Source organism: Heliangelus exortis, chromosome 1 (assembly GCF_036169615.1).
Source record: "Heliangelus exortis chromosome 1, bHelExo1.hap1, whole genome shotgun sequence".
Classification (NCBI taxonomy): domain Eukaryota; kingdom Metazoa; phylum Chordata; class Aves; order Apodiformes; family Trochilidae; genus Heliangelus; species Heliangelus exortis.
This window is the reverse complement of record NC_092422.1, coordinates 838774-852361: the sequence shown is the minus strand read 5'-3', so window position 1 is coordinate 852361 and position 13588 is coordinate 838774. Positions and strand designations below refer to the sequence as shown.

Genomic DNA, 13588 nt, shown 5'->3' with positions numbered 1-13588 from the left:
GTTTGTGTGTTAAGGAGAGAGAGAGATAGAGAATATATATATATATATATTATGGAATCATTGCTATAAGATTTCTCAAAACCAAAGTGTCATTCTGTTGAAATATAGTATTTAAAATATATAAATTTTATCCATTAAAATATAAGATTTCTTTTTTTTTTTTTCCTTTCTTTTAAAAAAAAAAAAAAAAAGAAAAGAAAAAGAAAATCCAGTTCCATTAGGAAAAACCACACCAGGGTCCTTGCAGTCACACAATGAAAAAAGAAAACCAGTTCCTCTGGGTTTGGTTTTTTTTTTTTTTTTTTAACCATTTAAGGAGGGAGAAACTCGACCATTTTTTAAATCAAGGAAATTGGGCAAAAACTGTTCTTTTAGATCACATCCATCTGTTTAAACACATGGGCTCTCAGCCCTTCACACCATGGCTCATGGCTTTAGGCACAGCCTGAAAATGCCACTTGTCACCTGGGGCACCAGGATGAAGGTCCCAGGTGGTCCCTTGGGGTCCCCAGTGAATACCCTGCAAGGCAGCTTGAAAATATCAAAGTTAAATTGATTTTTTTTTTTTTTCCTCAGCCTGATTCCTGGAAATAACCAACAAAACGATTTTGCTGCTATAAAGGGAAGTGTTAGAAACCCAAAGAGTGGCTGCTAAAGCCACATCTTGTCAGACACTCCAAGCTGGAGCTGCCCCAGGCTGCTGCCATGCTTGACTTCATGATTTTTAGTGGAAATTTTTTAGTGCATTCCTCACCTGAGCTTTTTTTAGTGGTTTGAAGCCACAGACAGCAAGCTGGGAGCAGGGTGTGGGGTTTGTGTCACCCTGAGCACCCACATCCTTGTGCCCAGGGGCTGGGAGGGTTGGGCTCCTCTCCCAGCCCTACCAAAAATCCATCAGGAACCCAGGATCTGTGTCAGATCCCTCAGGATCCCTCCAGATTTTTCTACAGCTCCCTGCTGTGTCACTAAAAGGAAGGTACAAGTTCCTGTAAAGTAAAATTCTTCTTTTCTTTTCTTTTTTCCTGCCTGGGCTCACCCAGCCAGCATTTCCCTTTTTAGAGCTCAAGAGAAGTGGGAAGAAAATCCCTGCAAGAGGCAGGGGTTGGGGGGAAAGGTCCCTGGGTCACAGCAGAGCTCCCAGGAAAAAAAAAGGAAACTCAGTCCTTCTTAGGAACTCTTGGTTTCTGGAGAATTCATATCCCTGCTTACAATCAGATTTTTCTACCTGAGCTCCCTGCTGTGTCACTAAAAGGAAGGTACAAGTTCCTAGAAGGTGTTTCAGTAAAATTCTTCTTTTCTTTTCAATTTTTCCTGCCTGGGCTCACCCAGCCAGCATTTCCCTTTTTACTGCTCAAGAGAAGTGGGAAAAAAATGAAATATTCTTACCTCCAAGAGGCAGGGGTTGGGGGGAAAGGTCCCTGGGTCACAGCAGAGCTCCCAGGAAAAAAAAAAAAAGGAAACTCAGTCCTTCTTAGGAACTGTTGGTTTCTGGAGAATTTATATTCCTGCTTACAATCAGATTTTTCTACCTGAGCTCCTTGCTGTGTCACTAAAAGGAAGGTACAAGTTCCTAGAAGGTGTTTCAGTAAAATTCTTCTTTTCTTTTCTTTTTTTTTTCACTGCATTTAGCTTTCTACTTAAAGAAAGCAACCTCTGCTCTGTGCTGCTGGTGCAGACAGTGAGATACATTCATTTATAAGGGCATCAGTTTGGTATTTCCTAGCAGAAATATGGATTCCCAACAGAGGGGAGGCAAAGAGGAGATTTTTTGGGGGACAGAAAAAGCCTCCTGTGCTCTCTGCAAGCAGAGGTCAGATTTCTCTTGGAATACTGAAGCAACAAGGCAAGGAATGGGCAAGGTCCTGATCCCAACAAGACACAACCCTCCTGTCTGGGGAACCCAAATGTCACTGCCTGCATGCAGAGGCATTGCAGAGTATTCACAGGGATGAGGGACACTTCTTTCAGACCAAAAGGATTTGTTTCCCATTCTCTCTTATTTTTTGTTCATCTGAAAGGACTCTGGCTTCTCTCTGAACTGGACCTACAAGCCTTTTACCACCAGAATGAAAAAAAAAACCAAAAAACCAACCCAACCAACCAACCAATTGCTGTGGGTGGAAGTATGACCAAAAAAAAAAAAAATAAAAAAAATAAAAATTAGCTTTCCTATAAGACAATCTGATAAACCTCATTATTGTCCTCTAGAAAGGCAACATCAGCCACCAGTGCTACTTGGCACCCAGAGTGCTCTTGGACCGCAGCAGGTACCGATCCACCCTGACTTTCCTCCTCTCCACTGTCCTGTTCTCACTGTCAAAAATCCTCTGCAGGTGCAGGGCCAACCTCCTGTCCTCCTCCTCCTGCTGGAGTTTCTGCTCCACCTCAGGAGCCAAACCCCCCTCCCCTGCCCCGTGCCTCAGTCTCTTGACGGAGCCGTTGTGCTCCAAGTGCTTCGTTTTGCAGCGTCTCTTCCGACCCCTTCTCAGGGAAGGAGGTTGCTCCCCAAGGATGTTCTCCACGGAGCTGCAGGTGCTGTTCTGCACGTTGATCAGCTCACTGTTGTTCAGGTATTTCAGCTGTTTTTTCCCTGGTGGCTTGACAGGGCCCCCGAGGCTGCCGTTGTCACCCAGCGTTGTCACCGCCGGCAGCGACGCGCTGACCCCCCCCAGGAGTCTCCTGCTCAGCATTTTCGGGCCGAGGCTGAGACAGGGTTTGTCCAGGAAGGTGTTGACTTTTAGGTCTGGGATTTCAGCCACTCGTGTGTTGAGGGAGGTGACATTTGACCTGTTGGGGGTGCTGTTGGTGGTGGTGTCCTCTGCTGTCGTTAAGGCTTGGGAATCTCTCTTCCTCTCGCTCCCTCTTCCCGGTTTCATTTCGCTGATGGAAGGGAAGGAATCCCCCTCGGGATGGGGGTCCCCTGCTGTGGCAGGGGGGAGGTGACCATCCTGCTCTTTAGGGCACGTGCTGGAGTTGGTGACCTCAGGAACGGGACCGTCTTCCCCAGGCTCCAAAGCCAAGGAGGTGAGGGTGGCTTTCGAGAGAGTCTTTTTCATTTGGCGCTCCTGAAAGATCTGCTCCCATTTTTTCAGGATCCTAGGACTGGCCTCGTAGGTGGTGGGTTTCTGCAGGCTCCTGTTGAGGTTCCTAGGGGTGGATTTGATGATCAGGGGACTCAGGACTCTGCCATCAGGAAGCCTCTTGGGAGGAGTACACGGGGAGCAGACAATGGGCTTGAAGTGGTTGAGCTCCTCCGAGATGCTGTCGTTGCTCTCGGGGCTGATGGATCTCTCTGGTTTGTGCAGGGAGGAGAGGGAGGAGATGGGATTGAGGAGCAAACGTTTCTCTGCTGTCAGGTCAGGGGCAGAGAGGCAACGACTGTTCTGGGTGGACAGCAAAACCCCAACCAGAGGTGTGGGCGTGCTGGTGACGGGGGGAACCTGCAAGGCAAAGCAGCAGAGCTCAGAGAGGTTGCACGTGAGGAGAAGGTGGAGAAAGAGGAGAGGAGGAGAAGGTGGAGAAACAGGAGATGAGGAGAAGGTGGAGAAAGAGGAGATGAGGAGAAGGTGGAGAAAGAGGAGAGGAGGAGAAGGTGGAGAAAGAGGAGAGGAGGAGATGGAGAAACAGAAGATGAGAAGATGGAGAGAGGAGAGGAGGAGAAGGTGGAGAAACAGGAGAGGAGGAGATGGAGAAGCAGGAGAGGAGGAGAAGGTGGAGAAACAGGAGAGGAGATGGAGAAACAGCAGATGAGAAGATGGAGAAAGAGAAGAGGAGGAGAAGGTGGAGAAAGAGGAGAGGAGGAGAAGGTGGAGAAAGAGGAGATGAGGAGATGGAGAAAGAGGAGAGGAGGAGATGGAGAAACAGGAGAGAAGGAGATGGAGAAACAGGAGAGGAGGAGATGGAGAAACAGGAGAGGAGGAGATGGAGAAGCAGGAGAGGAGGAGATGGAGAAACAGGAGAGGAGGAGATGTAGAAGCAGGAGAGGAGGAGATGGAGAAACAGGAGAGAAGGAGATGAAGAAAGAGGAGAGGAGGAGAAGGTGGAGAAAGAGGAGATGAGGAGATGGAGAAACAGGAGAGGAGGAGATGGAGAAACAGAAGATGAGGAGATGGAGGAACAGGAGAGGAGGAGATGGAGAAGCAGGAGAGAAGGAGATGGAGAAAAAGGAGAGAAGGAGATGGAGAAAAAGGAGAGGAGGAGATGGAGAAAAAGGATAATAGGAGATGGAGAAACAGGAGGTGAGATGGAGAAAAAGGAGATGAGGAGAAGATGGAGAAAGAGGAGATGAGGAGATGGAGAAACAGGAGAGAAGGAGATGGAGAAAGAGGAGATGAGGAGAAGATGGAGAAAGAGGAGAGGAGGAGATGGAGAAAGAGGAGATGAGGAGAAGGTGGAGAAACAGGAGATGAGGAGATGGAGAAACAGGAGAGGAGGAGAAGATGAGGTTCCCACACCCAGCTCCTGCAGCAGGACAGCTGGAGAGCTCTCTAGAAGAGTGGTGGCAACATCTGCAGGTCATGGCACCTTCTCAAGGGGATCCCCAGAACCCAGCACAATCTGAGGCTCAGGTTTGTTTGGGTGTAAAAGCTGTTCCTGTCAAAAGTGGCAATCACTGGTGGCAAAATGCTTAACACAGGGGCAAGACAAGAAGAAACCAAGAAGCACTGCACCCCTCCCAGAATCCCAGAGTGGTTTAGGTTGGGAGAGACCTCCAAGCTCATCAGTCCAACCTCTGACCAACCCCATCCTCTAACTCCTGAGCCATGGCCTTAATGACCAGCTCCAAATGCCTTTTAAATGCCTCTGGCTGCAAGAAGCCACCCCCTTCAAGGGAAATCATTTCCAAAGGGTTGTTTGCTCCCTGCTGAGCCAGAGGAGAGCAGAATAAATACCTGCCCTGGGCTTAACACACTGCACTGCAAAATGTCATGACCCTGTGCTCAGCTCTGGGGAGGCCAGAGCTTGAGTCCTGTGTCCAGTTCTGGGCCCCTGAGCTCAGGAAGGAGCTTGAGGTGCTGGAGCAGGTCCAAAGGAGGCAACTGGGCTGGTGAAGGGATCCAGCAGAAATGCTGTGAGGAAGGGCTGAGGGAGCTGGGGGTGTTGAGGCTGGAGAAGAGGAGGCTCAGGGGAGACCTCATCACTCTCTCCAAGTCCCTGAAAGGAGGTTGGAGCCAGGGGGGGGTTGGGCTCTTTTCCCAGGCAACTCTCAGCAAGACAAGAGGCCATGGTCTCAAGTTGTGCCAGGGGAGGTTTAGGTTGGACATTAGAAAGAATTTCTTGATGGAGAGGGGGATCAGGCATTGGAATGGGCTGCCCAGGGAAGGGGTGGATTCTCCATCCCTGGAGATATTTCCAAAGAGCCTGGATGTGGCACTGAGTGCCATGGGCTGGGAACCACGGGGGGAGTGGATCAAGGGTTGGACTTGAGGAGCTCTGAGCTCCCTTCTAACCCAGACAATTCTAGGATTCTATGATTCTATGAAAGGTGTGGATGTGCCTGGGCCAGGCTGGTGGGACCACCCTGATGACCACACCATGGACACCACGCTGGGCACTGCCTGAGACAACCTCTAGAAGAGCTGGAGAGCAGAATTTTTTCTCCTCCTGTCAACTCCCAAACCATCTCTTAATGCTGCTACATCTGGAATGTGAGAGAATCCAGCCCCATATAAATCAGAAATAAAAGCTGGGCATTTCCACAACTGGAAATGGCATTATTCTTCTCCAAGATGAAATGATTTTATCCAGCAGCTTCTTTGAACAATGATATTTTTCCTGCTTAGCCCTAAAGAGAGCTGTTTCCACTCCATTTTGAGGTCAAAATAAGTTTGTGGAACACCTTTGTAGGACAGCTCTTAATTGGCCAGGTCCAATTAAGCCATCTACTTAAAAGAAACACAAAGTCCTGGGAGAGAAGGTCAGGACCCTTGTTGTGAGCTCAGTCTGGCTCTGATCAGCTTAGATGGGAACTGGACCATGAGCCTTGATTGCAGCCTCAGAGCTGCACAGCTTGGTGCTCACAGGGGTCAACTCAGTGGGAAATTCCTCCATTTTCCAAGCAAGACAGAATCCCCATGGAATTACAGAATGGTTTGGTTTGGAAGGGATCTTAAAGCTCCTCCAGTTCCAACCCCTGGATGTGCAGGGACCCCTCCCACAGCCCAGGTTGCTCCAAGCCCCATCCAACCTGGGCTGAGACACTGCCAGGGATGGGGCAGCCACAGCTTCCTTGGGCACCCTGGGACAGGGTCTACAGCAGATGGTGTTGTCCCCAAAAGGGGCTCTGTCTGTCCCCTGGTGTGCCAGGAGCCACACACAGTGCTGAGGTATTTGCCCATGCAGGGCCTTGAAAATGGGAGATCTTGGAGGTCCCTTCCAACCCAAACCATTCCATGATTCCATGAATATCCAGTTCTGCTCAGAAATCAGCACTGTGCTATTCCCCAATGCAAACTCATCTTCCTGAAGCACAACTGCTACTGTTGTACCCCAAAATGTCAAAAATAACTTTGTAGGATAGAATCCAAGAGTGGTTTGGGTTGGAAGGGACCTTCCAGCTCCTCCAGTTCCAACCCCTGGATGTGCAGGGACCCCTCCCACAGCCCAGGTTGCTCCAAGCCCCATCCAACCTGGGCTGAGATTCCAGGGATGGGGCAGCCACAGCTTCCTTGGGCAACCTGGCCAAAACCAGTCTGTGATTTTATGATTCCTTCCAACTTCCCAGTTACCCTCCAATGCTAACAAACAACTCTGCAAGCTGTCAACTTTTCTGCTTCTTCCTTTCTCACCTAGCAGCTTTTTATTGTGAGCTGCAAGGATGTGATTGGCCTCGTGGGGATAACACCAGGCTGGCAGCACCACAAACACAGCATTTTCTATCTCCAGATTACAGGCATTGTGTCACCTCAGGTAAGAATGTTTTACACCCAGAAATCCTACATTTCCAGATGCAGGCAGTACCTTTGTTTTGTTGGCTGGGGCTGCTCTCTGCCTGCTCTTTGATCTCTCCTGAATGGTGTCATTACAGCTCCGACTCCTTTCCACCTTGGCAGTCAGGTTCCTGAAAAGCAGATGGGTGAGAAGATTGTTCATGACCTGAGGAACAAGCAGCCCAACAGCCCTGGCAGCCCCTTTCCCTGTGGGGGAGGCATCAATAATCTGTAGGAGATGCCTCCTGTGCTCTCAGGGCAAAGGGATCCAGGAACCTTGGATGTGCTGCACAGCCCTGGTCTGAGTTCCAGGGCTCTGCACTGACACCTCCACTTACAGCTTGTAATTAATGAATAAGAATTAATGATGCTCTGGAAACCTCTGGGCCCCTGGTGTGAAAACTGCTCAGCTGCTTCCAGGGCATCAGGAAAGAGCTTTCCCTGATAAGCTGCTGGGATGTTATCTCCTAGAACTTGTGCTGGAAAAGGATTTGGCACGCTGGAGTTTTGTACTTTAATGATTTCATTTTTACTTACAGGCAAAAATTTTTTTTTTTTTTTTGCTTGATGGGATGGACAGGAACTTCATTACCCCTGTGGATTTTATAACAGGTAGGAGGTAATCAGAGGGATGCTGTACTGTAGCAATTAATTATTCTAAACTTCCATTCAAATGCTCCTTTCTTTGGGATTGGAACAAACGCTTTACTTAAAGCATCTCAGGTGTGTTGAGGACAGCAGCCTAAAGAACCCCTGCAACAGATATTATTAAATAAATCATTTAAATAAAGTCTCAGCACCTTACCCTGAAAGGAAAGCAAAGGAGTAGGCACTGGTCTTGGAGACAAAAGCTGAACGATGGCTTTGCTTGCCCTGGAATGGTTCTTCATTCTCTGAATCCGAGAGACGTTCAGGAAACTGAAGTCAATCAAGGAAGAGTTAACTGACATGTACAACAAAAAGAATCACTTGGAAAATAAAGCTCTCTCGTGCAAACATTATTCAAAATCCTCCAGTCCCCCAACCCCCTTCTGATTACACCTAAAGGATATAAATTGAGGAGGAAATCTGCCAGCAGATGTAGGTGCTCGTGTGGCTCTGCTGACTGGAGCTAAACCAGCTCAGAGCCTGGCCTCAAAAGCATAAATAATGCAAAAATTAGCACAAAGCTCATCTGTATAGATGGCAGGCATTGAAGAGAATTAATTTATTCATCAAGGAAGTGTGTCCAACAAAGGAGGTGCTAGGGATGTTATTTAGCACCCACGTTTCAGCCTATCAGAAATCTTAAGAGCATTTCCTGCAGAGCCTCAGGACTGAAATGAGAAAGAGGCAAAACTCAGCATGAAGAATCTGCTGGGCTCCTGTAGGCTACACCTGGAGTGTAAAGATTCATGGATCATTAAGATTAATTGATTTTATAGCACCATGAAAATGCACACCTGCCTGAAGACCAGGGATGCAAAAGCAGAGCCATTACCTCTGCAGCTTGAACCTTCAGTCATGAGTAGAGAGGGTAAAAGGGGGGACAGAAACCTCTAAAAAAATGTCTAAAGTCATAAAATAACTCATTAACTTATCCTGGAAAGCTCCCTGTGTCAAGGGAAGGAAGCTCCCAGTTTCAATGGGCAGGAACAGCAGAAACTCAGCTAGACAAGGTCTTAAAAAAATCTCTCTCCTTTTTTCCAGGACTGAGCCTGAGCAGCATTTTCCCCACCACTCAGTGTCCACGATGTGAAAAGAGAAGCACAAGCTGACTTACACACTCTTGGTTTACTTTAAGCACTAAAGAGTCATCTTTTTTCTGCTGCTCTTCCATTTTCTTTTTTCCTACGTCCACTTCATCCAGAATGAACTTGTGAATCAGATCCTCAGAAGCTTTTTCTTCTTGGAGCTTTTCTTCTCTTAGCTGCAGAGGATGACAAAAGAGACAGAAGATTTAAAATGCTTTAAGTCCTGGTTGCCAGCAAATGATTTTCCAAGAGTCTGGCTACATCATTTAATTTTGTGTTTTCTGCATTTCTCTATAAAGAGCCACAGCTTCCCTCCCAGCAATGCTGTGAAGATCTGTTTGTTTCTGCATCACTTGTGGTGTCCCCCAGGGATCAGTGTTGGGCCCAGTGCTGTTTAATATCTTTAGTGAGGATTTAAATGAGGGGATTGAGTCCATCAGCAGCAAATTCCCAGGTGACCCCAAGCTGGGGGGAGTGTGGATCAGCTGGAAGGCAGGAGGGCTCTGCAGAGGGACCTGGAGAGACTGGAGAGTTGGGCTGATCCCAAGGGGATGAGGTTCAACATTCCAAGTGCCGGGTCCTGCACTTTTGGTGACAACAACCCTAAAAACTGCCCAGAAGAAAAGGCAAGGCCTTTGACACCATCTCCCACAGGATTCTCCTGAAAAAGCTGTCAGGCCACAGCTTGGCCAGGGGCATCTGTGCTGGGTTAGGAACTGGCTGGAGGGCCGGGCCCAGAGAGTGGTGCTGAACGGGGCTGCATCAAAATGGCGGCCGTGGTGTCCCCCAGGGATCAGTGTTGGGCCCAGTGCTGTTTAATATCTTTAGTGAGGATTGAGATGAGGGGATTGAGTCCATCAGCAGCAAATTCACAGGTGACCCCAAGCTGGGGGGAGTGTGGATCAGCTGGAAGGCAGGAGGGCTCTGCAGAGGGACCTGGACAGACTGGAGAGCTGGGCTGATCCAACCTGGGCTGAGACACTGCCAGGGATGGGGCAGCCACAGCTTCCTTGGGCACCCTGGGACAGGAGCTCAGCACCCTCAAATTCAAGAATTTCTTCCTAAAATTTCCTAAATCTCCCCTCTTGCAGCTGGAAACCCTTCCCCCTCATCCCATCCCTCCAGGCCCTTGTCCCAAGTCCCTCCCCAGCTTTCCTGGAGCCCCTTCAGGCACTGGAAGTTTCTACAGATCATTTTCTTTCTGCATCACTTTACAGAATCCCTCAGGTGGGATCTCAGAATCTCAGAATTCTGGGATTACAGAATCCCAGGTGGGAAGGGACCTCAAGGCCCCTCTGCTCCAACCCTTTTAATGTTATTATTGTTGATGTGAGAAGGAGGAGGCCTTGGGTGCAGAATCTGCCCTGCAAGGAAGGGGATGTGGCAGCCACCACTCCTTCCACCCCCATAGCCCTAAGGGGGAGGGAAGAGGGGTTATTGTCAGGAGAAAAAGTTCTCCCTCCCATCTCTTCTCCATCTCCCCTCTGGCAGCTGGAAACCCTTCCCCCTCATCCCATCCCTCCAGGTCCTTGTCCCAAGTCCCTCCCCAGCTTTCCTGGAGCCCCTTCAGGCACTGGAAGTTTCTACAGATCAGTTTGTTCCTACAGCACTTTATAGAATTCCCCAATCCCAGGTGGGAAGGGACCTCAAGGCCCCTCTGCTCCAACCTTTTTAATATTATTATTTATCTGAGCTGTCCCAGCACCCCCTGGAGCTGAGACTTCCAACTTCCCCAAGTGGGGGAATCCCCCCCTTCCCCTGGGAGACCATTCCAAGCTCTGACTGTCCTCAGGCTGAACAATTTTCCTCTCGTGTCCCATCAGAACCTCCCCAGGAGCACCTTGTGCCCATTGCCCCTTGGCTTCTCCATGGGACTCCATGGGAACAGGGAGTCTCCAGCTGCTTTGGAGCCCCCTGGAACATCCTCAGAAGGTCTCCCCTCAGCCTTCTCTTCTCCAGGCTGAATAAACTCATTTTTCTCAGCCTGAAGTTTATGCACTTTACCCAAATGTCTTGGATATTTTCTTCTTTGCAGAAGAGCCAAGGCTCTGTTGAATCCAGGCTTTGCCAGAGACTCCTCTCCCACACCATTTTGTAAAATAATGAGACAAAAGATTTTTTTGCCTATTTGGAGACAGTTACACCACAAATAAAAATGTGCAGAACAGGACATTGCATTTTTACTCTTCGAACCAAACACATCAAAGCACACAGAATTTGGGAGGCTCAGACAGCATCACCTGAATTAAAATTGATCAGAGGCAGCAATTCCCATGTGGAAACCAATAAAATCAAGATTGTTTCATTGATGACTGGGGATGGAGAAGACCCAGAGAGATTATCTAACCCTCTGATGGCCAACTGGAGACCCAAAGCTTGAATAGTTTATCAGGTAAAGCCCAAATGCAGATGAGAACTCCAAGAAAATGCCAGGATCTGGGATTCAAGGTACATGGATCCACAGGATCCTGCCTGCTGCCCATGCTCCACACTGGGCAGGCTGCATTTCCTTCTGTTTTTCTTTAATTTCAGTGCATCTTAAGAGGTTTTTTTCTTTTTTTCTCTGGCAATTAGAATTATTTTATCTACCTTTTGCCCAACTGCATTTCCCAAACCCAGAAACTGCTCAAGAAATCCTATTGAGCTGTAGGATTTCCCCAGCTGCACTTCCCATCCTTTTTCAACCCTGGAAGCCTTATTGGGTTTTTTTTTTGGTTTTTTTTTTTGTGCTGTTCCTTCTAAAGTGCTTTCCATTCACTTCCAGTCCCCACATATTCCTTTATCTTCCTAGAAGATTCCCTGCCCACTCCTGAACTTCTGGAAGCCCAGTCAGTAATACTGACAGTGGGTCAAAAAAAAAAGGGGATTTCAGAGAAGTGCAAATACTTTGTCCTTCCAAAAAATCACAACCCATCATTACTGATCCCTTTTAACCAACCCAAGTCAATATTCAGTGTCCACAACCTCTTCCTGGCCAGGATCACCCTGCAGAGACTTTTTTCTTCCTGATCTGAATTTTTTTCCATTCCTCTGATGGGCTCCCTGTCCTGCTCCATTATTTTGCTCTGATCCCAGGGAACAAACTCCCAATTTCTAACAGGATTTCTTTGCTGCAGACTTGTTACCCAAGCCCCAAAACCCCCATTTTTCTCCTTTCCACCACCTTTTCCCAATAAACAGCCCCCATTTGACTCATTTTCACCCCCCAAGTCCTGTTCTGCAGGGCTGCTCTCTAAACCCTGATCCTCAATCCCATGCTGAGATTCCCAATGGTTCTGAGCCAGGTTTAGGACCCTTGGGACAACCTCTCCAGTGTCTCCAGTCTCAGTTTTTCCTGATATCCAATTTAAATCCAATTTAAAGCCATTGCCCCTCATCCTGTCCCTCCAGGCCCTTGCAAACAGTCCCTCTGCAGCCTTCCTGTAGGAGCCTTCAGATACTGGGAGGTCACTCTGAGGTCTCCATGGAAAATTTTTTTGTTCTCCAGGCTGAACACCCCCAGCTCCCTCATTCTGCCTCTCCCCAGGTTATAATAATCTGCTCCCCATCTCCACAGGAGGCAGCTCTGGGCTGAAGATGCAGCAAGGAAGACTTTACTTTGATGGAGGCAAAATGATAGCAAGCTAAAAAAAAAAAAAAAAAAAAGCAAAATCACAGAATTGTCATGGTTGGAAAAGACCTCTGAGATGCCTCTAAGGGATGAGTGAGACCTCAACCACCTCCCTGGAGCACATGTTCCATTTTTCCAGCACCCTCCATAAGATCAGCACCTCAATTATCTCTGCTAATCCCAACACAGAAGCCTGGTGTAAGGAAGGGAGAATTTTCTTAGAGATTTTCTACTGCAGTGTTGAGGCACTTTTAATAACCTAAAAAACAGAAAAAAGAAAGAAAAACCACACAACAAAAAAACCCACAGGACTGCCTAAAGTTTCTTGTCTTAACCAGAAGTGCTGCTTCAACCCAAACTAATAATTTCTTCAACAAAAAAAAAAAAATGCTCTCAGATATTCTTCCATCTGCAGTGGCTCTAAGAAAGCAACTCCCTGGAGCCTTTTTTTTTTTTTCTCCAGGCTGAACACCCCCAGCTCCCTCATTCTGCCTTCCCAGGAGAGGTGTTCCCAACCCCCTGATCATTTTTGGACCCTCTCCATCAGCTCCATGTCCTTCCTGTCCTCAGGCTCCAGACCTGGATGCAATCCTCCAGGTGAGGAAAATCTCCTCTCTGTTCCTGCTGCCACCCTCCTTGTGACACAGCCCAGGCTGGGATTGATTTTCTGGGCTGCAAACAGACACTTTTGACTCATTTTCACCCCCCAAGTCCTGTTCTGCAGGGCTGCTCTCTAAACCCTGATCCTCAATCCCATGCTGAGATTCCCAATGGTTCTGAGCCAGGTTTAGGACCCTTGGGACAACCTCTCCAGTGTCTCCAGGGTCAATTTTTCCTGATATCCAATTTAAATCCAATTTAAAGCCATTGCCCCTCATCCTGTCCCTCCAGGCCCTTGCAAACAGTCCCTCTGCAGCCTTCCTGTAGGACCCTTCAGATACTGGGAGGTCACTCTGAGGTCTCCAGGGAATATTTTTTTTTTCTCCAGGCTGAACACCCCCAGCTCCCTCATTCTGCCTTCCCAGGAGAGGTGTTCCCAGCCCCCTGATCATTTTTGGACCCTCTCCATCAGCTCCATGTCCTTCCTGTCCTCAGGCTCCAGACCTGGATTCAATCCTCCAGGTGAGCAAAATCCCCTCTCTGTTCCTGCTGCCACCCTCCTTGTGACACAGCCCAGGCTGGGATTGATTTTCTGGGCTGCAAACAGACACTTTTGGCTCATTTTCACCCCCCAAGAAGAGATGATACCTCTTGGCTCAAGACATGGAGGGAACCCCAGTTATAAACCAGGTTTGATTCCCAAACCTCTGAGCTCT

General features: G+C 48.2%; 1 protein-coding gene across 1 annotated transcript in view; it reads right to left on the bottom strand.

Annotated features, from left to right (window-relative positions):
- Nucleotides 1-1591: 1591 nt before the first annotated feature.
- The window catches only part of RNF169 (ring finger protein 169), a 40989-nt gene continuing 28992 nt past the window's right edge, over nucleotides 1592-13588 (bottom strand). Inside the window, 4 exon segments of the mRNA XM_071757608.1 lie at nucleotides 1592-3440; nucleotides 6961-7060; nucleotides 7735-7847; nucleotides 8692-8838. Coding sequence (XP_071613709.1) covers nucleotides 2232-3440; nucleotides 6961-7060; nucleotides 7735-7847; nucleotides 8692-8838 — 1569 coding nt within the window. The 3' untranslated portion in view covers nucleotides 1592-2231.